At 40.2% G+C, this 27550-nt stretch overlaps 1 protein-coding gene across 19 annotated transcripts in view; it reads right to left on the reverse strand.

The window, feature by feature from the left end:
* Positions 1–1902: 1902 nt before the first annotated feature.
* LOC138739425 (spermatogenesis-associated protein 13-like) overlaps positions 1903–27550 on the reverse strand; it is a 160053-nt gene continuing 134405 nt past the window's right edge. For 18 of the 19 annotated variants that reach the window (XM_069891421.1, XM_069891431.1, XM_069891426.1 and 15 more), the window contains 5 exons: positions 25582–25814; positions 24152–24281; positions 13349–13721; positions 5510–5584; positions 1903–3840 (listed from right to left, as the gene is read on the reverse strand). In XM_069891421.1, coding sequence (XP_069747522.1) covers positions 3659–3840; positions 5510–5584; positions 13349–13721; positions 24152–24281; positions 25582–25814 — 993 coding nt within the window. In that variant the 3' untranslated portion in view covers positions 1903–3658. The remainder of the gene's footprint in view (positions 3841–5509; positions 5585–13348; positions 13722–24151; positions 24282–25581; positions 25815–27550) is intronic. The other variant, XM_069891418.1, reaches the window with a different exon arrangement.

Here is a 27550-nt window from a genome sequence, read left to right on the forward strand (position 1 = left end):
GAGATGGTATAAGCTGATGCTTAGCACAAATTATCCATTTTACCTAAATGTTTACACAATGATAGATCTGAAGAATTTTGAAAAAATATGGAAATGGATAATGATACTAAATAATGAAGAAACAACAAAATTGGATCAAGGTGTTACAAGTTCTTCAGATCAATAAGTAATTGCAGTTAAAAACAGTTAAAAAGAGAAAGCCAGTTAAGAGAGAGAATTTGCACCAGTTGCACATAGGCAAAACACTTTTTGAGGGAAATTGTGTGATATAGCTGCATGTATTCATGTAGTATGGAATATAATGACATCATACATGAAACAAAAACACCCATTGTTGATAGCCAAGAATAAAGTACACAACCTTGTTTGAAACTCCAGGTGCCTAGTTTACTAAAAATAAACCTTAGCAGGATCATAAATGTGGCTTACAGACAACTTCCAAGTACCCTACATACACACTCAAAAGCTTGGCTCAATGGTTACATCTCTTCCACTTTCATCAGACCATTCCCCTTCCCCTTCCGTGGGTTCTTATCCACTCTTCAGAATTTGGTTTATACCTTGAAACCTCCCCTATAACTTATTTTCAGTAGGGTCTGTCAACACAAATACCCTGATATTCTTCCTCACCATTTTAACTTATTTTCTTGATAACTTCAGCATCAAATTTTTCTCCAATACACATTTTCATCTTGCTGAGGCTGAATAGCAGTCTTTCTGACCATGGACCAGGCCTTTCCATGGGGTCTTAAACAACAATCTCTCAGTCCATAGAGGAGCTCATCTTGTTCTAAATTTTTAAATTTAGACAAACAGCAAGGTAACAGACCCTTTTGGCCCATGAGTCCATGCCACCCAGTACAAAGCCTGATACATTTTGAATAATGTGAGGAAACCGGAGCTCCCGGGGAAAACCCACATGGACACGGGGAGAACCTACAAATTCCTTACAGACAGTGAGGGATTCAAACCCAGGATCCGATCGCTGGGCTGTAATAGCATTGCGCTAACTGATACACTAACCATGCCGCTCTAGATACACCAAAAAGACAGCTTTGTTTGAGCAAATTTTATTTATTCCTATCACACTATTTTTCTTCCCATGTAACTCTCTTCATAGCAGTATCAATGCCATTACCATATCAAGTTTTTAAAACTGCTTCTATGCACATTCTCCACTAGGATGCAAACAGGAAGCCTCTAAACCTGCCTGGATAGGTCAATGGATAAGCAACTGATTTTCTTAAGACCTCAAATCTCATTTAGATTCATGTCAAGACAATCATCTCCAATAAACATGCTGCTTAAGGTAATATATTACATTGAGAGACAATGTTTCAAGAAGGGTTGATGGATAAAGGAAGAAAATAAGATGTGACAATATAGTTAGAAATATTTCTAAAAATTTTAGCAAGCATTTGAAAAGTACATTTAAAAATTTTTCTGATAGCGATACTAAGCCATTTAACTATCAAAGCAATAATTATTAAAATGTTAAAACATTAAAATACAAATTAAACCATTGATAAATAAGTAAAACAAAGTGAAAAAATATACCCTTTTACACAGGATTGGCAATTCCATTCAAACAAAGCCACCATTCTTTCACTGGTCCTTCCTGGAGTAAACCCAAGAATTGGAAATGAAGTACATTTGGACTCTTGAAGAAATTTCTGCATGCCACTAGACTTACTCTAGCATGTGCCAACATCTCCCATTCAGGATGTATCGAAGTTGTGCCTTTGATTGTGTATATGCAGAGGTCCAAGACTTGAGTTAATAACAAATGTCAGTCACGGATCAGAAAGGAAATGTTGGCTAGCACCATACCACTGCCACTGGTCGGTTCGAGTAAAACCAGATTGTTTCATTATCTCACTAAGTAAAGATTTTCAAGCAATGTTTGAAGTGAGAAAATCATATTTATTTCATTGAAATAAACAATCTTAGCAATTTTTTTATTACAATAACTCTAGATAAATTATTTAATGTCAATAAAAACGAAACTAGCTAAAAAATAGTTGCAACGGTTATGTACATTTATGCTTTAAAATGACCGATATTGTACAGCTGTCAAATGGGTTTATCCAGTCACAAGATTGCACAGAAATTAACATATCCCAGGCATTACTCCGATTATTAAATGTCACAAAAAAGAAAAGTAACCTCTGCAGAAGCATCAGATCATGTATTCCAGAACAATTTGTATATTGCAAACAAATTGAAGTACCCATTGACTGGACACCAACACTAAAGGAATAACATTATATTCTGTTTTAAATATCACTGTAATTGACATTAGAGATTGATACAACATGTCGCCTAACATCATGCTTCCACTATTTTTGTTTGTGATAAATATATCTTTTAAATGCCATTCAATTTTCACAGCATCATTTACACCATAAATTAGTCAATAGTTAAAAAGCAGAGTGCTACTTTAAAACGTGCTTTTAAATGTGTCAAGACTTTATAAAATGAGGTTTGAGGAATGTGTTGAGGTGGGTATAATTGTGATGTGTGACATATTGACAGGTTCTTAGGTAGGAAAGATTTGGATGAATATGGGTGAAAAGCCATCAAATGTGTCTAATTCAGATAGACAACCAGGTCGGCATTGACAAGTCGGGCCACAGGATCGATTTCAGTGCTGTATAGCTGTAACTCTAATGCTTGGAAAAAGCTGATGAGTTAACCATTAACACAAGACTATATGGCTGGATACCATTTCGAGAAACATTAAGGTATTCTATAGCTAATTAGTGGTGGTACAATAGTTTGGTTTTGATTCTCAGTTTATGCTTTTGTTATAGTGAAAAATAAAAACAAAGGCATTGAGTTATGTGAGAATTAAAATTCCTCCATTAAGCCTGCTGATTTGCATATAGCAAGAATAAGAAATTTCTTATTGTGCTTTCAATGCAAGTAAACAATGTATTTTAAGGCATTGAAAAGTTAATATTGTTAAGGCAAAAACAATTTTGTTTCCCTTGAGTTTTGCTGTAGGAATTCATCAAAGCACAAATTAAGTTTATTAACAGATGTATATGTACATCCTAGTACCATTTCACATTGTAACAACATACTTTGTAAAAATTGAAACTGACCCAGACCATGTGATTTACTTCATTTAGATTTATGACAAATTTTATTTCCATAAAATAAAGGTAAGTACAGTAGTACACGATTAATTAAAATATCTTTGACTTACGTGAAAGGGAAATGCTGACCTCAATAATGGTGTCATTCAGGTCAATTGAAATATTTGTAAAATAACCTACTCAGGTATGAAATAATGCAATGCACAAAAGTGCTGAAGAAACTCAGGAGGTCTCGCAACATCTACAGGAAGTAAATGGTAAGCAATGTTTCAGGCCTGATCCTTTGTTAGTACTTTTGTGTATTGCACTCCAATCCCAAGGTCTGAAGATTTTCCTGTTTCAGGGTATGATAGTGTTTTGGTGTCTACTTGGATCTTCATTGCCTGGCTGATTAGATATCAGATAGGCTTCAAATGAGCAATGCTGAGAGCAGAAGCACAATTTGAGATTCATACTTGATTGCTTGTTATTGTTCAACTATTCTCAGAATTCCCTTCCAACAACTCAATCTCCACAGTTCAAATTTTTTTTCATCTTTTTAGAAACCAAACACCTTTTCATTTTTTAAAAGGGGTCAACTTGCTAAAGCTGTGCCAAAATGGAGATGGTTTGCGTTTGGGCTCAGCCAGTGCAAACACTTGTTGTTGAGGAATACTGGTAGGCACCGTGATGTGTCGTTGATGGAGTGGATGAAGAGATTGATGTAGAGGAGGAACAGAAAATCCTCTGTAATTCATTCCTAAAAGTGAAAGACAGAATAATATTGCATCATTAATATTTTACAGTTAGGCTAAGAAAATTAAACAAATAAGAGGCGTAATAATTAGTAACTACAAATTCATTACCGACAACTAAAGCTCTTTTAAACACCAATGATATGATGTCCCTTTTGTTACCTCACTTCTGCATCAAGGGCATTTATTTCAACAAGCAAAATGTTGAAAGCAGTGATTTCCATTGCCATACTGTTTCATAACTGCAGAAGTATTAGAATTTTTTCTTACTTCCCTATTCCAACTAAAGTGACCAGGAATTCTAAATGATCAAAACAAAATTATTCACACAAGGTGGAGGAGGCATTACGCCAAATACTTAATGCAGCTATCCTGAAAGATTTTGATTTTAAAATTCAGCCTACTGTGAATACACAGAGGTCATGCATTCAGCAAGTAATGAGGTCAAAAGCTCAGTTTTCCATAATTAATATTATGTACTCTATCATACCACAAATAGACATTCTGACATTAGTATATACAGTACAACTCCGATTACTTGAAATCAGATTATCTGAAATCCTCAATTATCCAAATTTTTTTTGGATCCGGAAGTGACAACTCTTCGGCGCTGATCATTTTTTCGGATAATTGAAGATTTTTAAAAAAAATCATAAATCTTATTTATCTGAAAAATTTTGAAGCCAAAATGACATCATTTTGGATATCCAAAACAATCAGAAATCTTCAGTTATCCAAAAAATTTTTTTGGAGCTGAACTGATGTCACAGGTTGAAAAATTTTTAATTAAAAAAAAACTCTTAGCTTGTTCAAATTGTTTTTTTTTTGGTGACAATTAAACTTTTTCATGCTTAAAAAGCCTTCCCTTGTTGCAGTTTAAACTCTGTTACAAGTGATTTATTGTTGCTACTGGGCTGTTTTTTTAAATGACCAGTTATCTGAAAAATCATTTATCCAAAATGAGGGTGGTCCCGACCATTTTGGATAATTGGAATTGTACTGTATATTAAAAAAGATCATGGGGACTATGTAGAAACAAGTGCTTTATGTCATACTGGTTTTGATTTTTATGAGAAAATTCTAAAATTCTAATAAAATAAAAGTGATGTACTGGTTACATTTTCCATTTTACTATCACTGCCTTCCTTCCCAACATACTGTATGTAGGGTTTTAGGTCAGTTTATGTTCCTTACTTAGGAATGTTAATAAAAGTGCTTTTTAATATTTTAACTCAAAAAGCATTCAATTATTATCTTCATTAGAAATGTATACAGTAGTTCATATTTTGTGAATATTTTATGTAACAGAAATTGAAAATGATTCATCAACTCCTACATGTAGTGAGTCACCTCCACATAATGAGCCATTGGTTTAACAGTGTTACCCACACAGTTCAAATGTCCTTCAATTGCAGAGTCAAGATTACAGAGGAAAAAAGCACAGGAAATCTTTTCTTACACCTTTGTAGTCCAAAAGATTTTTTTTAAAGTTTTTGAAAGTTTAAAGATTCAACATACTTCCACCCAAACAAAACTCCAACAAAACAATTGTGCTTTTATTGCCAGATGTTACTTCTTCTCACATTTGTGGAAGTTTGTTTTACAATATCTTACAAATACAAATCACTTTTAAAGTTTAGTGTGCTCTCAGAATACCCATGTCTCTAAACTTACCCTTCATTTTGCTCTGCCTGGATTTTTTGGCATTTAACATAGCTTGTTTCTTCTGGCTCTCTGATATTTCAAATCCTGAAAAATTAATTAAAAAATATAATTAAAAGATACACTATAGATCAGGGGTGCTCAAACTTTTAATTTAGACATGCAGCATGGTAACAAGGCCATTTCAGCCCACAAGTACATTCCGGGGTGTAGGTTAATTGGGCGGCATGGACTCATGGACGGAAATGGCTTGTTACCATGCTGTATGTCTAAATTAAAAATTAAAAGGTTAGCCACCCCTGCATAGATCTTATGGAACCAGAATGAAAAACAAGTTTATTCCTGATCCTATTCAGTATGCATCCTACAAGAAAGCAATTAGTGTTCAGCTTCAGTCAATGCACAAAAATTGTTCTGAAGCAATAATGATCATCCTTCCAATTCTCCCAGTAAGGTGTAAGGAATAGAAACTCGAATTTATGATCCTACCACTGCACAACAAAAATATCTCACTATGACTTTGTAGGATATTTCAACATTACAACTTTCTTATGGATCAAGTCCAGACTCCACAGTCCAAAGGCACAAGTCACGATTGATAGTACACAATTGAATAGCTAACATCGATCACTCAAAGGAACAATTGCATTTTTAGCAATGGCAGGGTCTTGCATGCAAGTACTAAAAGGCATTTACAACCATGTGGCCAGTAAATGATCCGCCACATCTTCTTCACAACATTGTCAGAAGCCAATCTTCAGCCAATTCTATTTATTCTAAGTGATATCAAGAAATACTATGTATCCAGACAACATCATATCAGTGAATTCAGCTTCGAGAACCTGGGCATTGCCAGCTGGCATTTATTTCCCATACCAAATTATCCTTGATTTACATTCTTGAACCTGGCGAAAGTATGGCCACAATGCTGTGAGAGACAAAACTCTTCTTGAAGGATGTTCTGACATTGGCCTCAGGGAAAGATATTACAAGGTTGTCAGCTTTTGCAGGAATCTCACAGGGATTGTTGAATTTTCCTTCTCAAAGTGAACATAAAAGGTACTTAGCTCATCAGGTAGTGAAGCATCACAGCCATTTATGGTGTATGACCTTGCCTTGTAGGATGTAATGGTCTGCAATCCCTGCCATAGCTGATGAGTATCAGAATGCCTCCTTCCTGCTGTGATGTCTTTCCACAGGCCATACCACAACTTCTTGCAGAGATCTGAATCACTCGCCTTAAACGCCATCAACCTCGGCCTCAGCAGGTTGCGATCTTTTGATTCATCCAAGGCTTCTGGTTGGGATACTCCCAGTATGAATGCGTGGAGACACACTCATGGACGTGGGTCTTGATGAAGTCAATGACAGCTGTGGCATATTCATTCAAGTTTGAGGCCGAGTCCTTGAATATGGTTCAGTCCACCAATTCAAAGCAATCCTGCAAGCGCTCTTCCTCCTCTCTCGCCCATTCTCTCACCGTCTTCACCACTGGTTCTGTAGTCTTCAGTCTCTGCTTGTATGCCAGGAGTAGAAATTCTTTTCTTTGGCTTGGCTTCGTGGACGAAGATTTATGGAGGGGTAAATGTCCACATCAGCTGCAGGCTCGTTTGTGGCTGACAAGTCCGATGCGGGACAGGCAGACACGGTTGCAGCAGTTGCAAGGGAAAATTGGTTGGTTGGGGTTGGGTGTTGGGATTTTCCTCCTTTGTCTTTTGTCAGTGAGGTGGGCTCTGTGGTCTTCTTCAAAGGAGGTTGCTGCCCGCCGAACTGTGAGGCGCCAAGATGCACGGTTTGTGGCGATATCAGCCCACTGGCGATGGTCAATGTGGCAGGCACCAAAAGATTTCTTTAGGCAGTCCTTGTACCTCTTCTTTGGTGCACCTCTGTCACGGTGGCCAGTGAAGAGCTTGCCATATAACACGATCTTGGGAAGGCGATGGTCCTCCATTCTGGAGACGTGACCTACCCAGCGCAGTTGGATCTTCAGCAGCGTGGATTCGATGCTGTCAGCCTCTGCCATCTCGAGTACTTCGATGTTAGGGATGAAGTCGCTCCAATGAATGTTGAGGATGGAGCGGAGACAATGCTGGTGGAAGCGTTCTAGGAGCCGTAGGTGATGCCGGTAGGGGACCCATGATTCGGAGCCGAACAGGAGTGTGGGTCTGACATCGGCTCTGTATACGCTAATCTTTGTGAGGTTTTTCAGTTGGTTGTTTTTCCAGACTCTTTTGTGAAGTCTTCCAAAGGCGCTATTTACCTTGGCGAGTCTGTTGTCTATCTCGTTGTTGATCCTTGCATCCGATGAAATGGTGCAGCTAAGATAGGTAAACTGGTTGACCGTTTTGAGTTTTGTGTGCCTGATGGAGATGTGGGGGGGCTGGTAGTCATGGTGGGGAGCTGGCTGATGGAGGACCTCAGTTTTCTTCAGGCTGACTTCCAGGTCAAACATTTTGGCAGTTTCCTAAGGCTAAAGGAGTAGAAATACAGCCAGGTGATCAGACTTGTCAAAATGTAGTTGTCATGACTCAGTAGGCATTCTTTATGGTAGTGAATGATGAATGGAAAGTCATTGGTGAAGTAGATGAAGATGATTGTGCCAGGATATGGCTCTGAATAATTTTGGCAGACCTTCAACTACCTACAGGCTGAAGATAGGAGTGTGGTAGAATGTTCTTTGTGCCTTATTCACTAAACCAAGACAAATCCAATTCAGCTAATTACTGTTCTTCCTAATCAACCTATTGTCAGACATCAAAATGATGGAAGATGCTGGGAATTTGCTACTATGCACCAATTAATCACTAATGACAATCAGCAATTACCAATTACTCCATCTAGACCCAATCACAGACCAAAGAGGTGATTTCTGTTCATAACATCAAGGCAATATTTGACTGAGTATGACATGAAGAAGCCTTGACAAAAGACAATTGGCACCATGGGAATAAGATTCAAAAAGTTGGAATAATTCCCTTACAAAATCAAAATGGTCTCAGTTGATGGAGCTCAAGCAATTTACTTCCAGGCTATCAGTGCAAAAGATCCTTGGGGGTAATGTCCAGGCCAAAACATCTTCAGCTGCTTCATTCATGGCTTTCCTACCATTTTAAGATCAGAAGTGGGAATTTTCAATGTTCAATTTCATTTGCAACTCCAGTACAATGTTTGGGCATGGACAGAGTGACAAACAATATCTATACTACAAAAGTGACAGAAAATGACTTTTTCAAACTAGAGAGTGACAAATGAATTAATTACCCTTCCATTGACATTAAATGACATCACTGAGTTGCCAACATCAACATTCTGGGGTTCACCATTGACTAGAAACTCAATTTGACCTGCAACATAAATAATGTGACGAGTAGATCACTCAGTTTTTGTGGCTTTCAGCTGATGACATCTGAAAGCTTTTCCACTATCTATGGGGCATGTCAGAAGTGTGGTGGAATACTCTCCATTCATCTGGGTGAGTAAAATTCCAATCACTCAAAAGAACTTGACAGCATCCTAGGAAAAGAAGCTGGCATAATTGTACTCTATTCACTATGATTACATAATAGCTACAGTAGGTACATTTACAAATGGCAGTGCAGTTACCTCACCTTTTCCAACAACACTTCAAAACGTACAACTTTCACTTCCACCAATGACATAGGATTAGGCATTCAAAACACCACCAGCTGCAGGAACCCTCCAACACTGATTTGGAAATAAAGTCCTGTTCTTTGATTCTCACTGTATCTAAATCCTGGAATTCCCTACTTAAAGCAGAAGGACAGCTCAGTTTAAAATCATTGCTCATTTCCTCAAAGGATAAGGCTGGGCAATAAATGCTGGCTTTATCAGTGATGCTCAGAACTAGAAAAACAAATAAATGCTACTAGTTTCTGACTGCTAGATTCCACTACTACCCTAATTCCTCCTTTATGGAGGAACTATAAGGGTGTACAAGGAACATCATTTTCTAATGATAGTCATTGCAAGTAATCTGTTTAAGCGTGTTTTTCACATGATCATTGGAAAGCCAAGGTTCCATCTTTACACTGAGGACATAATGTGCAATAAATAAAACAATTAAAAGAAGACAGATTCAGAACCAATCCACCAGCTCAACACTGGATTCAATTAAATGATAATGTGAATCAAGAGGGAAATTTTTCAATGATTGGACTAAGGTTATTAAAAGCCAATTAATGTAATTCCAAGATTTTGCTATAAGTGTTTATCAGTACATGTTCTTGGCCAAACTTACTTTACCTGATTTGTCAATGACCTTACTTACATCAAAAGTTAAATTATAAATGCGCAGAGGCCAACTCCACAACTCCTTAGACAAAGGATCTGGACGAAGTAGAAGGATTGGTCAGTAAGTCTGCATATAATGCAAAGGTTGGAGGTGTAGTGAAAAGTGTTGAAGGCTAGGTAGGTTACAAAAGGATATAGAAAGGATGCAGAGCTGGGCAAAAAAATGGCAAATGGAGTTCAATTCAGATAAGTGTGATGTGCTGCACTTTGTAAGGTCAAACTTGAAGGTGGAGTACGTGGTTAACTGTGGAAGAACTGAGGGACCTTGGGGTCCAAATCCATAGATCTCTTAAGGTCACCACATAGGTTAATAAAAACAGTTAAGAAGGACTATGGTATGCTGGGCTTCATTAACGGGAGAATGCTTCGGGAGTAGCGAGGTGGGGGGGAGTGTCACATAATGCAGTAGAGACAGAAGCAGGAACCCAATCCTCCTGGGAAATTAATTAAAAAGAGTTACTTAAACTAAGTTTAAAAAGTTCACAGTGAAGAAAAACAATGTTTAAATATTTCAAGAATATCTCTTAAGAAAGGTGAAAAAGTTACAGGAACCTCTGGAGTCCAGCGAACAAAAGAAGAAAAATGGGAACATAAGCCTCTTTACCATCCTGGGCACAAATCGACCTGCATGTGATAGGCGAGCAGGTAGCAGAGGATTTTATTTATAAATGGAAAGCTAAATTGCTATCAGGAAAAAAAAATAACCAATACGTAGAAACCAAAGTAGAGCTGTCCCCAAAAACACCCCTAACTCCAAATAGATTAATACCATTGATGGTGGGTAACAAGATCCTGGACACCTGGCGTCGTAACGGCTTTAGGTGCATAGAGGACTGTTACGAGCAGGGTTAGCTAATGTCGTTTGAACAATTTAGGAAGAAGTATGATTTATCAAACAAAACATTCCACTGCTACGTTCAGATAAGATCTTTTTTACAGGACAAATTAGGTCCAACTATGACCCTACCAGTGTACAGTGACATAGAGACCATGATTCGAAGTGGGAATATATGGAAACTCATTTTGGCAATGTTTATCTTGCTCCAAATGGAAGGACCTAAACCAGGCTTTGAAAAATTGAGGCAGAGGTGGGAGCCAGATTTAGGAATAATGATTGATGAATGGTGCTGGTCCGACCAGCACGACTAAAATCATCAGTACGTGGTACAAGCTGGTACAATACAATTTTCTACACCAGTGGTACCTGACGCCGCAAAAATTGAACAGATCTAAACTGGAACTATCAGACCAAAGTTTTAGATGTGGCATTGTGACAGGAATATTTGTGCATGCCACCTGGAGATGTGCCAAGGTGAGACACTTTTGGGTGGAACTAGGCCAAGCCCTGGAAAAAAAAATCATAGGTAAAGAATTCTCACAGGACCCAGAGTTGTTCCTGTTGGAAAATATAATGGACGCAAGGCTTATAATGAAGCTGTCCAAATTTCAAACCCAATTCATCTTGATCACATTGCCAGTGGCCAGGAAGTGCATAGCAGCTATCTGGAAATCCGACTCCTGGCCGAGCATTGAATGCTGGAACACAGAATTGCAGAGCTGTGTTCCCTGGAGAAAATTACATACAACCTAAGGAAACAATACAGCACCTTTTTTGAAGGTCTGGCAGCCCGACTTGAACTACATCAAGGATTAACTAGAAATGGAATTGAACATAAAGTATCTCTTTATGTAAATGATTTATTGCTTTTTATTTCAAATCAGGAGGTTTCTTTACCAAATATATGAACTACTTTCACTCAGTTTGGACAATTTTCAGGATATAAAATAAACTTGCAACTGTCACACATATTTTACATTGCTAATAAAAGCAAATCTGTAATCCCTTGCAGTGATCCACCATATTTCTCCAAAGACTTAATAAAATGTAGCATGCAGTTGGTCCTAGACCTTATTGTGCACTAAATTAACCAAAAACATTTCAACAATAGGACCTTAACACTTCTTGTGAGAGGAAGAGAAATAAAAAACCAGGCCATAATCTCTTGCTGCAAGTGCCGATGTATTGTCTGAAGACCAAATTTATTTGGTGGTAATGGGGCATTCTATACTCCTGTAAATAAATAATGCCAACTTTTATTGTCAAAATACACCCAGTAATAATGGCAGGCATCTTTAATAATGTGCCATGTAGCACAAAGTAGTGTACCTAACAGCTCCTGATCACCAATGCTGTCTAGGTATAGTTTCCATATTTTCACTGTGACTGTATGCGTTTCCCCGAGTTGATATGCAGGTTAGTAGCTTTATTGGCCACTACAAGTTTCCTCTCATCTGAGATGATGAGTTGAATCTGGGGGGAGTTGACAGGAAGATGGGAAGACTTAGTTTTTGGGGAAATATCAGTACATGAGAAATTCATACATGGAACCAGAAAGTGTAGGTTCTGTCCTAGACAAATAATTTTCATCAATATTTACTGGAGCTGGAGAATTCAGTGACAGGATAGGTCAAAGCCTAATGCAGGAAAACGAGTTACGTATTGCCTTAGCCATCTTGAAGGTGGATAAATCCAGAGGACTAAATGGAATTTATTCCAGACTATTATAAGTGGAAAGGGAAGAGACTGCTGGGGATCTGATTGAGATTTTTAAATCTTCACTGGAAGCATGCAGTAACAGATGACTGGAGTACAGCAAATGTGGTCTCGGTTTTCAAGAAAAGCAGCAGGGAAAAGCCTAGTAACTATTGACCTATAAGCCTGATGTTAGTAATAGAAGAGATAAGTTCTGAGGGAGAGAATCAATGAGTACAGTAAGTCCCCAGGTAAAGCGCATCCAATTTGAGGACAACTTGTACTTATCAACGGACTATGCACGGTTTCAGCGGTTCATTGGCTCAAGGAGAAGCCATTTTAAGTCAGATCACATTGTCATTAACACTGTGTTGTGTTCAACTTTGTATTTGGCTTAAATTTTTCTCTTATTTACACTTGTGATCATGCCTCCACAATGCACCTGTATGTACCTGATCTGACTTACCCACAAATTCGACAAAGACAAACTTAAGAAAGGATCTCATTAGTAACCCAGGCTCAGCCTGTACTTAGAAAGACAGACAATAATTGGAAACTATGCAAATCTTTTCCCATATTGGAGGTAGACAAAACCAGTGGACAGAAATTTAGGGTAAGGGGCATGAGATTCAAAGGGGTTATAAGGGGTATTTCTTCACCCAGAGAGTGGAAAGTACCTGGAAGAACCTAGTGCAGTTGAAGTTGGGTCTCTGACAGCATTTAAGAAGTGTCTAGATGAGCTCTTGAATCAAACAAGTATACAGACTATGGACCAAAAGCTGAGTAATAGGATTAATGTGGAACAAAACTAACTGGTCTACATGGATGAGTTGGGCCAAATTATCTGTTTCCATGCTACATGGTTCTATGACTACAAAATTAGTTGGGAATTTGATTGCTCTGTCTCAATGAAATAGCCCACCTCTGTGTCATCAGGAAATGAACAAATTTTGAAGGTAATTATCACACCTATTTATTCTTAATTAACATTTGGAAATCAAACATACCTATTTCTTTGTCTTCTTCTACTCTTTTCCTTTCATCAATACATGCCTGCAGCCATCGTTGTTTGTCTTCTGGCTTTTTGGCACACAATAGATGAATTTCCTCTGTTGTTTCATTTTGCAGCTTAAAGGCATTTTTTACATGAATGTTAAAATCCTTGTCCTTGCCATCCTCTATGTTCACAACTTTTATCTCATCCATGTCCACGTGGCCTTTGTGATATAACATATCTCGTCTCAGCATATCTTTTTTACAAAAAAACAATTGATGGTCAAAAAGAAATAATGTTCTCTGTTGGCTCTTTCCTTGTCTTGAGATTTTGGTCAACTCGCCAGAATGGATCAATTCTGAACTTCTGCTTAAAACATCTTGCCCCTGAAAACATGAAGGAAAATATTAGGAAGATAAGCAGGCCACTTAATTCCTCAAAAAGGCCTCAAGATATATGCTTTTGCACCATATATCTTAATTCCACAGAAACAATCTCAGATTAAAAATTAAGAAATAACCTGAAAGTAACTCCATGTGTGGAAAGCCATTTCAAACTCAAAGCATTTTCTAGTTTCAGTCATGAAAGACAAAAAGACCTCTTTTCTACTACAGGTTCACAATCGTTTATCTGGATCCCTTGGGGGACAGTGTGCTCTGAATTTCGGATTTTTCCAGATTTTGGAAAGCTAGATTTAAGTCCACAACTACACTCAGTTATCCAAATGTGGTCTATATAACTGTATTTTGGGTAAAACTTTTAATCCATTCTGTATTAAATCTCTAGAAAAAAACTGGTAGCATTAATGATGAAGAATTTTAAGCTAAAGAAAACAAATGTAATTACTGTAGTTAGGTCAGAGTGAGACATTTGTGTATATTTCTGATCATTAAACTATATGAAGGACATAATAGCACTGGAGAGGCAGGAAGAGATTAAAAAGGATGTTGCCAGGGCTGGAGAATTATACAGAAAGTGACTAGCTAAGTTGCCAGTGTAGTGTGCATGCTACTGCGAAGTGTGGAAAGAATGACACACACCTAAGAAGTCGAAGTCAAAGACTGATTTATTGCACTGACAGCTCTGCTTATATTCTCTCCCCACTGATGATGACAGGAGTGATATCACAGCAAAGCCGGCCTTGGATTGGTTGACATTCCTGCCTTTGCTTGATTTTTCCTGCCGTGGAAGTGGTCACCTGGGACGAATGTTGTTGGCCCCTGTGGGTGTGTGCGGTCACCATGCTCATCGGCCATCTTGTATACTGGGTCACATCCTGGTTAGAAGGCGACAACACGACACCCACCCCAGAACCGTTGCTTTCCGTGGCCTACCTCTGCATCGTGGGGCTGAGTGGAGACTGGTTGTCTAATATCCAGATGAACTAGTTTGAGGCGGTTGATAGCGTAAGTCTCTTCCTTACTGTCAATATCCAGTACACATGTCGACCTGTAGTATCTGACTACTTTATACAGCCCCTCATACGGCCATTGCAGAGGTGTTTGGTGTGCCACCCTTCAAATGAAAATTTATTCATAGATCTCCAAGTCTTTGGGGACATAAAACTTGGCCTGCTGTGTGGTGGAGGCTGCAGAGGTGCTAGAATATCCAGTATTTCTTCCCTTAGCTTAGTCAATGAGGCTGTCTGGGACCTTGGCAGCGGCCAAGAACTCCCCTGGTATCACCAACAGTGTGCCATACATCATTCCGGCTGCTGAGGAACTGAAGTCTCCTCTCAGTGCGGTGTGGATCCTCAGGAGGATCCAGGGTAGCTCGTCTACCCAGTTTGGCCCCTTGAGCCGAACCATCAAGGCTGGCTTTAGGTGCCTGTGGAACCGCTCCACCAACCTGTTGGGTTGAGGATGGTAAGCCATGGTATGGAGGAGCTGGGTTCCCAGCAAATTGGCCAGCGCCACCCAGAGCCCTGAAGTGAACTGTGTACCTCTATCAGAGATCAGATGCTCCGGGACTCCGAATCAGTGCCCTGGTGCAAGTCTCATGGTTGTGTCGGCCAGCAGGACCACTTCCGGCCATCTTGTTGAGTGGTCAATCATGGTGAAGAGATATCTTGCCCTGCAGGAGACTGGTAGCAGCCCTACATGTCAATGTGGACGTGGCTGAATCTACGTCGCACTGGCTTGAAGGTTTGTGGAGGTGCCTTGACTTGTGTCTGCACTTTGGATGTCTGGCAGGGTGTGCAGGTCTTGGCCCACTGACTGACCTGTTTCTGGAGGCTGTGCCAGACGAACCTACTGGCCACCATTTTAAAAGAAGTTCTGATGGCTGGGTGTACCGGGTTGCACACTGCATCGAAAGCCTGACGGCTCCATGCTGCTGGCATGACAGGGCAGGGTTTGCTGGTGGAAATATCACAGAAGAGTGTCTGGTTACAAGGGCCGATGGCAACATCCTCCAGTCTGAGCCCAGAAACTGACATTCTGTATGCCAGGATCTCAGGATGGAATAGTCTATTCCCTGGGACAGAGCCTGGATGGACTCAATCGTAGGGCGGGACAGAGCGTTGGCCATCACGTTGCTCTTACCCGCAATGTGTTGGATGTCTGTGGTGAACTCAGACATGTATGAAAGATGTCGCTGCTGTCTGGCCGACCACGGGTCCGACAATTCATAGAAGGCAAAGGTTAACGGTTTATAGTCCGTTAATACTCTGAATTGTCTACCTTCCAAAAAATACCTGAAGTGCCTGACTGCAAGGTATAGCGCCAATAGCTCCTGGTCAAAGGCACTGTATTTGAGTTCGGGTGGTGACAGGTGCCTGCTAAAGAAGGCCAAGGGCTGCCATTGCCCTTTGATGAATTACTCCAGTACTCCCCCTACCCCTGTGCTGGAGGCATCTACTGTGAGAGCAGTTGATGCCTCTGACCATTGGCAAGTGCATCCTAGGCCTTCTGGAACACCTCCAAGGCCTCATTGTCCCAGGTAATGGCTTTACCTTTCTCTGCCATGAGAGCGAAAAGGGGGCGCATGATGTGGGCCGCTGCCAGTATGAATCAGTGATAAAAGTTAATCATACTGGTGAATTCTTGCAATCCCTTCACTGTGTGGGGCTTGGCGAAGCACTGAACGGCCTCTACCTTTTCGAGCAATGGTTTCACTCCATGCCTGTTGATTCGATGCCTCAGGAAGTAGATAGTTTCCGATGTGAACTAGCACTTAGCAGGGTTTATAGTTAGTCTGAATTCCTGCAGCCGGGCGTACATTCACCTTAGATGGGCTGCGTGGTCTGTGTGATTGTGGCTGACAATGAAAATATCATCCAAATAGATGAACACGAATGGGAGATTCCAGCCCACCGCATCCATCAGCCTCTGAAAGGACTGGGCTAGATTCTTAAGTTGAAAGGGCATTCTCAGGAATTCAAAGTGTCCAAAAGGGGCAGATGATGGCAGTCATCAGATCTGACGTTAGCCCCTGATGAGGTTGACTTCTGAAAATACCCATGCCCCTTGTAAGTTAGCGGTAAAGTCTTGGATATGGGGCATGGGGTACTCGTCAGGTGTGGTGGCCTCGCTGAGGCGGCGAGTCACCACTTGGCCTCCACCCTCCTGCTGCCTTCGGTTCCATGTGCAGGGGTGAAGCCCAGGAGCTGTTGGAATGTCGCATTATCCCTAGCTCTTCCATTTAAAAAAAAATCTCGGCGAGAGTGAGCTTCTTGGGAGGGAAGGAGGTGCACTCTGGTGTGGAGCAAGGAGCCCTTGGTGAGAATGTGGTGCCTTACCCCACATTCTGGCCTGTTTCAGTTCAGCGGAGAAACACTGTGGCTTCACAATGGAAAGGAACTCCACTAGGATCCGCATAAATGCATTGTTGGACAGACTAATAGAGTCGAGGTGGAGGGCAGGTAACTTGGCTTCCTGCTGGGGCATTGTTTGAAAAATCCTGGCGTGCACCAAATGCCGCCCTTTAAGGTCCACCAGCAGGCAATGGATAAGCAGAAAGTCTGCTCCAAGGAGCAGCTGCGCCACAGCTGCAATCATGAATGTCCACGTGAACCGGTTGCTGCCGAAGAGGAGGGGCACTGTGCAGGTACCAAAAATTCGTAAGGTGGTGCTGATCGCTGCCCTCAGTGCTTGCCATTCCGGGTGTTGTAGGCCAAGGGGGCTGTGTGGTGGAGGTGGGGGAGGGGGGAGGGTGGGGCGGAAGGACACTTAATTCAGTGCCTGTGTCAATGAAAAAGCACCTTCCTGAGATTTCCACATGTGGAGGAGGCTGTCACGTTGGCCAACCGCCACACCCTTTCATGACAGTTGGCCATGGCATTTCCCTGAAACACACAGGGTGGGCGGCAACAACAGGCCCCCGTACCCCCATTGTTGGTGATAGCAACAATATTATTGGGTCAGGGGGTCCTCTTACCTCTCTGCTGTGGACTTGTTGCCTGCTGTGTGCAGGGGCTAGCAATTTGCTCCTTCTTTCTTCATTCTCCAGAGCATGTCCATCCAGGTTAAAACTTTCCTGGGGTCATTGAAATCCTCATCAGCGAGCAAGAGTTGGATATCTTCAGGCAGCTGCTCAAGGAAAATCTGCTCCAAGAGCAAGCAAGGCCTGTGTCCCTCAGCAAGGGTGAGCATTTCGCTCATGAGTGCAGATGGGGCCCTGACCCCCAAATTGTCCATATGCAACAATCGGGCAACGCACTTGTGCCACGAGAACCAGAAGGTGCAGGCTAATAGCTCCCTGAGGGCATCGATTTGCCTTGCTCCGGAGGCTGGCGCAGGAAGTCGATGATCCTTGCTGCTGTGTCCTGGTCAAGCGGCTCACCTCGTTGTAGTAACATTTGACATTGACAGTGATCTGTTGAAGGTGGAACTGGGCCTTGGCCTGTTTGAACCACACGTGTGGTTGCAATGCCCAGAAAGTCGACGACTTCAACGAAACTGCGTGAAGAGCTGCTTGGTTCATCATCTTTGGGTCCAACTGCTGGTTGGACCTGCCGGAGTCACCAATGTAGTGTGTGTGCTACAGCGAAGTGTGGACACACATCTAAGAAGTTGAAGTTGAAGACTGATTTATTGCACTGGCAGCTGTGCTTATGTTCTCCTTGCTGCTGACGACAGGAATGACGTCACAGAAGCACTGGCCTCGGACTGGTTGGCGTTCCTGCCGTTGCTCATTGTTTCTTGCCGTGCAGGTGGTCACCTGGGATGAAAGTCATTGGCCCCCACACCCCACGGGGTGTGCGTGGTCACCGCATTTATCAGCCATCTTATGTACTGGGTCATGTCTTGGTTAGTGGGCTGCTACTCAAATTATTTTTTTTTAAATAAAATTCTGCAAGAATCTATGTAAAATTAAGTGAGACACAGAGGGCAAATACCAGGAACATAATTTTAATGTTTCTTATAGAAAAATTAGAGGGGAGTTAGGTAAAGATTTCTTCAGACTGGTGGGTATCTAGGATTCATAGCCAGGAAAAGTGATAGAGGCAGAAACCATCATATTTAAAAATAGCTGTAAATACTGGAAATATACAGCAGGTATCTTCATTTGTGCATTAAAAAAGTACCAGATTAGCCTTGTGAATGCTATAATCAATAAAGCTACATTTTGAAAGTTAGCGTAGGATTAGCACCAAAAGGTTTCCATGTTTCTGAGATGGCCAATGTTCCATTAACTTTTTTAGTCATTCTCAGTACCTCTCCATAACATTTTAATGAACAACAAAGATGGAGCCTCAACTCTCTTTGAGCTTTACTTTTCACTATTTATAACTCATTTTGTTCTACCCTTTTGAATCCTAAGTGGACATCCCATATTTGTATTCTTTGTGATGTTTTATTAATCTATATTAAGTTATTTACTTTATGTAAATTAATACTTTTGTAATTCTATACATCCATCACAAGTTATCAAGTCAGGATACAAAGATGATCACAACTTGACATTTTCAAGATTTCTGGTTTTTATTTTCTTCAGAGCCAGTGAGATCACCTGAGCCCTTCATTGAACTAATAAGGCTCACTCTAGAGTACACCAAATCAAGTCAACTTTATTGTTCATACCATGCTCTTATGGTAGGACAAGATAGCATTTTTCCAGGACCACAGAGCATAGTTACAATAACCATATAACCATTTACGGAGCGGAAACAGGCCATGTTGGCCTTTCGAGTCCGCACCGGTTCGTAGATATAAGTTAGGATAGCAGTTAACACATTAAAATATTAAGGTATTAAGAGTATACGCTCATTACATTGGAAGTCCACTGCGCACTATGCACATCTGTACTGGGAGTTCAGGAGCCTGATGGCTTGGGGAAAAAGCTGTTTCCCACTCTGGACATAAGTGCCCAAGTGCTTCAGTACCTCCTGCCAGATGGCAAATGGGAGAACAGTTTACATGTGGTATGTGTGAAGTCTTTCACAATGTTTATTTCTTTCCGCCTGCATCGAGTGTAGTAGATGTCCTCCATGCTAGGAAGAAGTTCTCCAATTGTCTTTTCTACTGACTTCACTATCCTCTGCAGGGTCTTGTGGTCTGAGGTGGTACAGTTTCCAAACCAGGCGGTGATACAGTTGCATAGAATGCTCTCAATACATCCTCTGAAGAATGGAGGGTGGAAGATGGACTTTCCTCAGCCTTTGCAGGAAGTAGAGGCTCAGCTGGGTTTCCTTGGCTATGGAGCTGGTGTTGAGAGGCCAGGTGAGGTTCTCTGCCAGGTGCACACCGAGAAACTTGATACTCTTGACAACCTCAATGGTAGAGACATCAATGGTAAGGAGGGGTGTGATCTCCTCAGGCCTTCCTGAAGTCATCAACCAACTCTTTTGATTTTTTAATGTTCAGATATGGTTGTTTGCTCTGCACCAGTTCATTAGTGTCTGTACTTCATCTCTGTATGCTGTCTCCTTGTTCTTACTGATAAGGCCCACCACTGTCGTCGTCAGCAAATACAAAATTCTGATAGAGAAATTGCCAGCTGTTCCTTTACACTGGTGCATCTGGCCTCTTGCTTTGTTGTATGCTTCTCAAGTGGAAGGGGTCAGCTCATTTTTCTGATGGGGTCTGCAGGGTGAGCACAGGCAACAGGCCGGATCCAGCATGATCCAGTGCGATGAAAGCAGAAATTTCAAATACAAACACATGTTTTGTGAGTGAGAGAACAGATTCGACACGTCTCAAAAGCAAGACTCTGAATGCTGTCTGGCAATAAATGACGTTATTTACAGAAGATGCACGGGAAGATCACAAAAGGGATAAAATGCACACCATTTACAGAAGATGCGCATGGGAAAAATTGCAACAGGGATAAAGCGCACATGCAATGAAGTAGTTACATACTATCCAGGAAAAAAGCAATATGATACCCGCCACCCCTTGACTCGGTGCATACACGGCTCTACGTTACTTGGAACACTAACAAAGACACTCCCAACCCTTTAACAGTGCACTCCTCACCAAATGATTCTCCAGCGCCGTTCCACGGTACTCGGCCTGGAGTGAAGCAGGGTGATCCCTTGATGATGGCAAGCACACGTGGCACCCTTTATAGTACTGGAGGGTTGGGGGAATCCAGCTCAGGTATTTTACAGGGCATGTACTAGGGTACTTAAAGGGGCAAGGTCAGATGTGCACTGATGGGTGGGCGGGGCTAAACCTTGATTGGCAGGTGGTGTGTCTTCTGACCAGGTAATGGGCAGTACTGTCACGTGACAGCCACGACACTCCACAATACAACATGTTATTGTATAATTTTAGTTACAACTATTATTGTCTCTTTTTCCTATAACTTGGGCGGTGTGGTTAGTGTAGCAGTTAGCGCAATGCTAATACACTGCCAGTGACGTGGGTTCTAATCTGGTGCTGTTTGTAAGGAATTTCTATTCTGTGTTCTGCGTGGATTTTTACTGGGTGCTCTGGTTTCCTCCCACACTCCAAAACATATGGGGCAGTAGGTTAATTTGTTTGAAATTGGGTGCATGGGTTTAAATGGCCAGAATTGGCTTTAACTGTGCTGTAAATAAAATTAATTAACTAAAAACTTTCATTTATATAAAACATACAGTGCCCTCCATAATGTTTGGGACAAAGACACATTTTCCTTTATTTGCCCCTGTGCTCCACAATTAAAAAATTTGCAATCAAACATTTCACATGTAATTAAAGTGCACATTCCAGATTTTATTCAAGGTTATTTTTTTACATTTTGGTTTGACCATGTAGAAAGTACAGCACTTTGTATACGTAGTTCCGTCATTTCAGGGGACCATAATGTTTGGAACATTTGGCTTCAGTGGTGTTTGTGAGTATTTAGATGTTTAATTGCTTCATTGGTGTAGGTATATGAGAATGAGACTTGCTTCGAAGCTTCTGATCACCTTTGGAGCGTGAAGTTGCCACTTTTCAACATGAAGACAAGAGTTGTGGCAATGAAAGTCAAAGACGCCTTTATAAGGCTGAAAAACAGGCAAAACAGTAAGAGACATCGCCCAAACCTTAGGATAACCAAAACCAACAGTTCAGAACATCATTAAGAAGAAAGAGCGTACTGGTGAACTCAGTAATTGCAAAGAAACTTGTATTCCAAGGAAGATCTCCACTGCAGATGACAGAAGAATTCTCAGAATAATGAAGAAAAATCCCCAAACACCTGTCCGAGTGATCAGAAATTCTTCAGGAGGCAGGTGTGGATGTGTCAATGACTACTGTGTCCAGAAGACTTCAAGAACAGAAATACAGAGGCTACACCACAAGATGCAAACCACTAGTTTGCTACAGAAACAGGATGGCCAGATTACAGTTTGCCAAGAAGCATTTAAAAGAGTCTGCAGAATTCTGGAAAAAGGTCTTGTGGACAGATGAGACCAAGATTAACCTGTATCAGAGAGATGGCAAAAGGAACTGCTCAAAATCCAATGCATACCACATTTGCCATGGTTTGCATCTTGCAGTGTAGCCTCTGTACTTCTGTTCATTGAAGTCTTCTGCATCAGTGGTCATTGACATACCCACACCTGCCTCCTGAAGGGTGTTTCTAAACTGTTGGTGGATTTTTCTTCATTATGATGAGAATTCTTCTATCTTCAGCAGTGGAGATCTTCCTTGGAATACCAGTCCCTTTGCAATTACTGAGCTCAGCAGTACGCTCTTTCTTCTTAATGATGTTCTGAACTGTTGGTTTTGGGTGATGTCTCTTACTCTTTTGCTTGTTTTTCATCCTTATAATGGCTTCTTTGAACTTCATTGGCACGACTCTGGTCCTCACGTAGAAAAATGGCAACTACAGACTCCAAAAATGATCAAAAGCTTCAAAGCAAGCCTCGCTCTCTTATACCTGCACCAATGAAGCAAATAAACATACCCAAGTACTCACAAATACCTGTGAAGCCACATGTCCTAAATATTATAGTATCCGGAAATGAGGGGACTATGTATAAAAAGTGCTGAAATTTCTAAATGATCAAACCAAAATGTATCAAATAATCTTGAATAAAATCTGGATTGTGCACTTTAATTACATGTATTACAAAATTAAAACTATGGAGCACAGGGGCAAATAAAGGAAAAAAAAGTGTCTTTGTCCCCATACATTATGGAGGGCACTGTCGCTAGTACTGCACAGGAATAGACTTATCACCTCATGTTGTCGGCACCAAATATAATGGCAAATTAAAACTACATCTCTGACAGAATATAGAACTCTTTAATATAACATAATTTATATATTTCTCTGATAATAATCTTTAAGCTCTACAATTTTAAGGCAAGAAAATTTTGAAAAATAATGAAGTACCGTATATTTTGGCATACAAGTTGACCCCAATTTTTTCAGGCTGTCCGGGCCTCCCAGGAACAACCCAAAATTTTTAAAAACACCCCAATTACAAGTAACAAAGCTGTAAATTAAGTAAGTTTAAAAAAAAACCTTTGCCTACCAAACAGCAACAGTGACGGCCCACAGAGCTGGAGCGCTGACATTGTGCTCCCAGTAGGAGCAGAAACCTTGGCCTACCAGGCAGCAGTGGCGACGGCAACCTTAGGGTCACAGGTAGGTGGAGTAATGGCGGTGCCCAGCAGGGGGAGGTGTCAGGGAGCGGCATCCCCCATGATGGGGAGGTGTCAGGGAACGGCAATGCCAGCAGTGTGAGGTGTTTCCAACATCGACTTATACGCTGAATTGATGCCACTCTGTTCTTTTTTCTGTGAATTTAACGTTTCAAAAGTATATCTGGCATACAAGTCGACCCCCGCCCCTCCATTTGAGAATTTTTTTAGGGTTTCATGACTCAACTTGTACGCCAAAATATACGATATGTTCAAAAATTGAGAATTCCACTTAATCCAAATACACAAATTTAATGCTAATGCTGAGGTTTTTTTCAGGTTTGACGATGCAGTCATTAGTTCTATGTCATCAAAATCAGACAAAGTGAAGCTCGTAGAAAATGTATATGTCCCAGACAATCAGATTAAGAGAGAAATTCTCTCCATTGTGATTTCTGGAGCAAGGCATGCAAATAAATATCAACTTTAACAATGACTTAATCTTTGTGTGACCTTGGATGACCATAACACTAGTTTACATTCTTGAATCTTTAACTGACTCCACTTAATGATTAGTTTTGTGCATCCAACCCTTTCCCCTGACAATCACTATTTTCACAACCAGCTATTGATTTACACATGTGAAAAGAAATGAATGGCAACTTCCAGTCTCCGCACATCCTGAGTTCAAGTGGAAGTGTATCAAATCTCAGCATTACATTCCTATTTAAATAAAATTAATTATGGCAATTTTAGAAACATTCAAGTGAACCAAAGCAGGTCAAATACAGCTTTGAAATGTAAAAACCCACCTCCCAGTTTACAATGGACATTTGCCACTGAGCAATCTTGTCTATACTTTCTAATCGCCTTTTGCGTTCGTTAATCAGATGTGCTACATTCTTCATGGCCTCATAAGCAGCACTGATACTTTTGTAATCACTGTGGAACAGAAGAAAACTAGGTTATTCTTTGTCAATAAAAACACACAGAACTGCTGGAGGAACTCCACTGATCTCAAAGCATCCATAGAGGTAAAGATATATTACCTATGTTTCAGACCTGAGCCCTTCTTCAAGGATTCACTCTATGTCTCTTTTCAGTAGTTGGTTTATCAAAAGTTTATATAATTAAATTAAAACACAATGTAAAAGAAGATGATCATAATAAAAATCAGGACATTTTGGAGATTCTCAGCCAATCAGGTCGCAACTGTAGAGAGCAGAAGAGTAAATATTTCTGGCTGATACCTTTTATCAAGCAATAGAGTTGGATGAAAAATTACAGATAAGGTCATTAATTTATAAAGTCTGACGGCAGATTCAGCTTTGAAATATACAATAGTAGCTCATGTGACCAACAATATTCAGTTTTTGAAATTCCATAAAATGCATTCAATTGTGGACAGTCTTTTTTTAAAAAAGAAAGAGAAGCAGCATGGTAATGGGCCATTCTTTCCCACGAGCCAGAGCTGCCCAAATACACCAATTAAGCTTCAAACAGGGAAGGAAGATGAAATGAAGCTATCAAAAATATGTAAAAGAATGGATTTTAGATTTTTGGTGAATTTGGCATTTGATCTTATTCTGTAATGTTTAACCTGAATTGCGAATTAAAAACAATTCAATGTATGATAAAGCAGTTTTCTTAAACAATATATTCAAATTGTAAAATTTCTATGCTAGGACCATAGACATTTTCTAAGTAAGGTGCTGGATTAGAAATAAAAGGGTGGAGTCCTTCGCATATCTAGAATATTGCCTTCCATTGCAATCAGGTACAAAAAGAGAACATAAAAATGTTCCTAATCCCTCATTCATAATAGCTGCAAGAATAAAGATTGCTAAATCAAGTAATAGGCAAAGTTCAATTTTTTTAAGTGTAAGTTTCTGTTTTAGAATTTACTCCCTAAGTTTGAGATTGCTGATCTCAGCCAAGATGTATTATCATCAACAGAAGCGACAGAAAAAAGTACCTCAAACATTTTTTTGTATGTAATGTGATTAACATATTTGGAGCTCAGGTTCTCATACCTGTGAATGTAGAAAAGTGCTGGGGAAACTCAGCAGGTCCCGCAACATCCATGGGAGGGCAAAGATATATAACCAACTTTTTGGGGCCTGAAACATTGGTTATATATCTTTGCCTCCTATGGATGTTGTGGAACCTGCTGAGTGTCTCCAGCACTTTTGTGTATTTAGGACAATCCCAGCGTCTGCAGACATTCTTATTTCACTCATACCTGTGAGCTGGGGTAGTATATTTGAGTAATTCAGCAAGCTGTAGTGGGTATTTACAAATCTTCTGGACTGGAGTTAGAAGAAAGCCATCAATTGCAATGTCAATCATCTGTTGAAGCAGTCGACAAGCCTCAAAAAAGTGACGATATTTACTCTGCTTCATTAGTTTGGCAAGCTCAAGACATGCATTGGGATGATTATTGCAATATTCGGAGTATATCCCAAACTCAGTCTGCTGTAAAGGAAAAGTACCTGTAATTAAAATATGCAAAAATAATTTTTATATCTTTAGTTTCATCATAGCTGAATTGGAAGTCTTAAAAACTGTGATTCATAGGATTCAAAAGAAGCTGAGAAAAAGATTTGACTAGTTGGTGGTAAAAGCCTCAAACTCACTGACTGGAAGGATGATAAGAAGCAGAAACTCTCATCAGATTTAAAATTTATTTTGCTATGTATAACAAACATGATATCGCAAGGTTCTGAAATAATTGCTCAACTGGTACAGACACAATGGATTAAATGGCTGTCTTCTACGTCATCAACTTTCCATGACAGTATGATTTACTATACCATGAAATTTAAATTAAAAGCTGGGTCCTCTGTGTAAAAGCTGAACAGCTCCTAAAAATTGTTTTGGATTCCATGCATATGCCATGTCACATATCTAAAGCCCCTGCACAGTGCAGGCCACTCAGACCTAAGCAAGCCTTAACACGAGAATTAAGACCTGTTTTTGTGATAAAAGGACCTTGCTGCTGGGGAGACCAAAATAATTTATCTTCTGGGAAGGAGCTTTACAAGATCAATCTCAGTGTTTGTCATCAACTCCCCAGCACAATCCCTATCAGTGCCATAGAAACAAGAGTACCTAATTTTCCTTTTCAAACCCTTTCTACCTATCGTAAAATCATCGTTGATATCTATCCCAATGCCACATTCCTCCCCTCTCCCTCATTTAAGGCAATCAAGACTCATCTGAGACACCAACTTCACTGGTTCTTAATTCATTGTGAGCCCAAATCATATTTCTGATCTTTATTATTGGTTTCAAATCCTGTAATTCTAGATCTGATATACAGGAACGAAGCTGGTAGCACTTTATTTGGAATTTTGCATGAAGTCCTGTTCAGTTGTGCGTTGGGCTTCAGGGTCCATGAGAGATAGAATACTACTGCTTGGGGTGGCCACCATATCATCTGACATGAGAATACATTGTGCAGGACTGGTTTAACATGCCAGTTTAGATAATGAAGAATTTCTAGGCCTACTTGGGCAGAAGCAGATTTATATTTAGACTTGTGAACAACAAAAAACTGAAGTTAATAAACCCCTATCAAATTCCCAATTATTTCAAGGTACTTTCACAATGGGAAAACCTAACACACCAATTTGCCTAGGATTTAGTCCCACAAGCGGCAAGTAAGTTAAATGATAAAATTAATTAGTTCTTCGATATTGATTGCAGCAAGAATATATAGCAACAACCTGTCCCGTAAATAGTAGAGGCATTTTCTTTACATCTGCATGATCAGATAAAGAATATCTTACTTAAACATAACATTCAAACAGCAACACCTCTCTATATATATTACACTAAAACATTAATTTGCCAAATATGCTAAAGCAGCATTTAAAATAATTGGAACAGTAGAGAAATAAATCACACCTTAACTATTTTGTTCAAATCTATATATGGATGAAAAAAAACCTGCAGATACTGGCAATCTGAAACAAAAGCAGAGGATGGTGGAAGCATTCAGTTCAAGCAGCTTCAGCAGGGAGAGAATCAAGGACCCTTCATCAATTCAGAGGTGTTAGAAATCATGCAAGGAGTACAGAGAGAATAAGATTTAAAAGTTTCTGTCAGAGCCTCAAAGCTCACATCCCTCGACTTCTAGAGCAGTATGGGATGCATCTTATCAAGCTCCAGGGACTTGTCAAACCAGCAGAGACATCTAATACTTCCTT

This window comes from Narcine bancroftii, chromosome 7 (genome assembly GCF_036971445.1).
Source record: "Narcine bancroftii isolate sNarBan1 chromosome 7, sNarBan1.hap1, whole genome shotgun sequence".
Classification (NCBI taxonomy): domain Eukaryota; kingdom Metazoa; phylum Chordata; class Chondrichthyes; order Torpediniformes; family Narcinidae; genus Narcine; species Narcine bancroftii.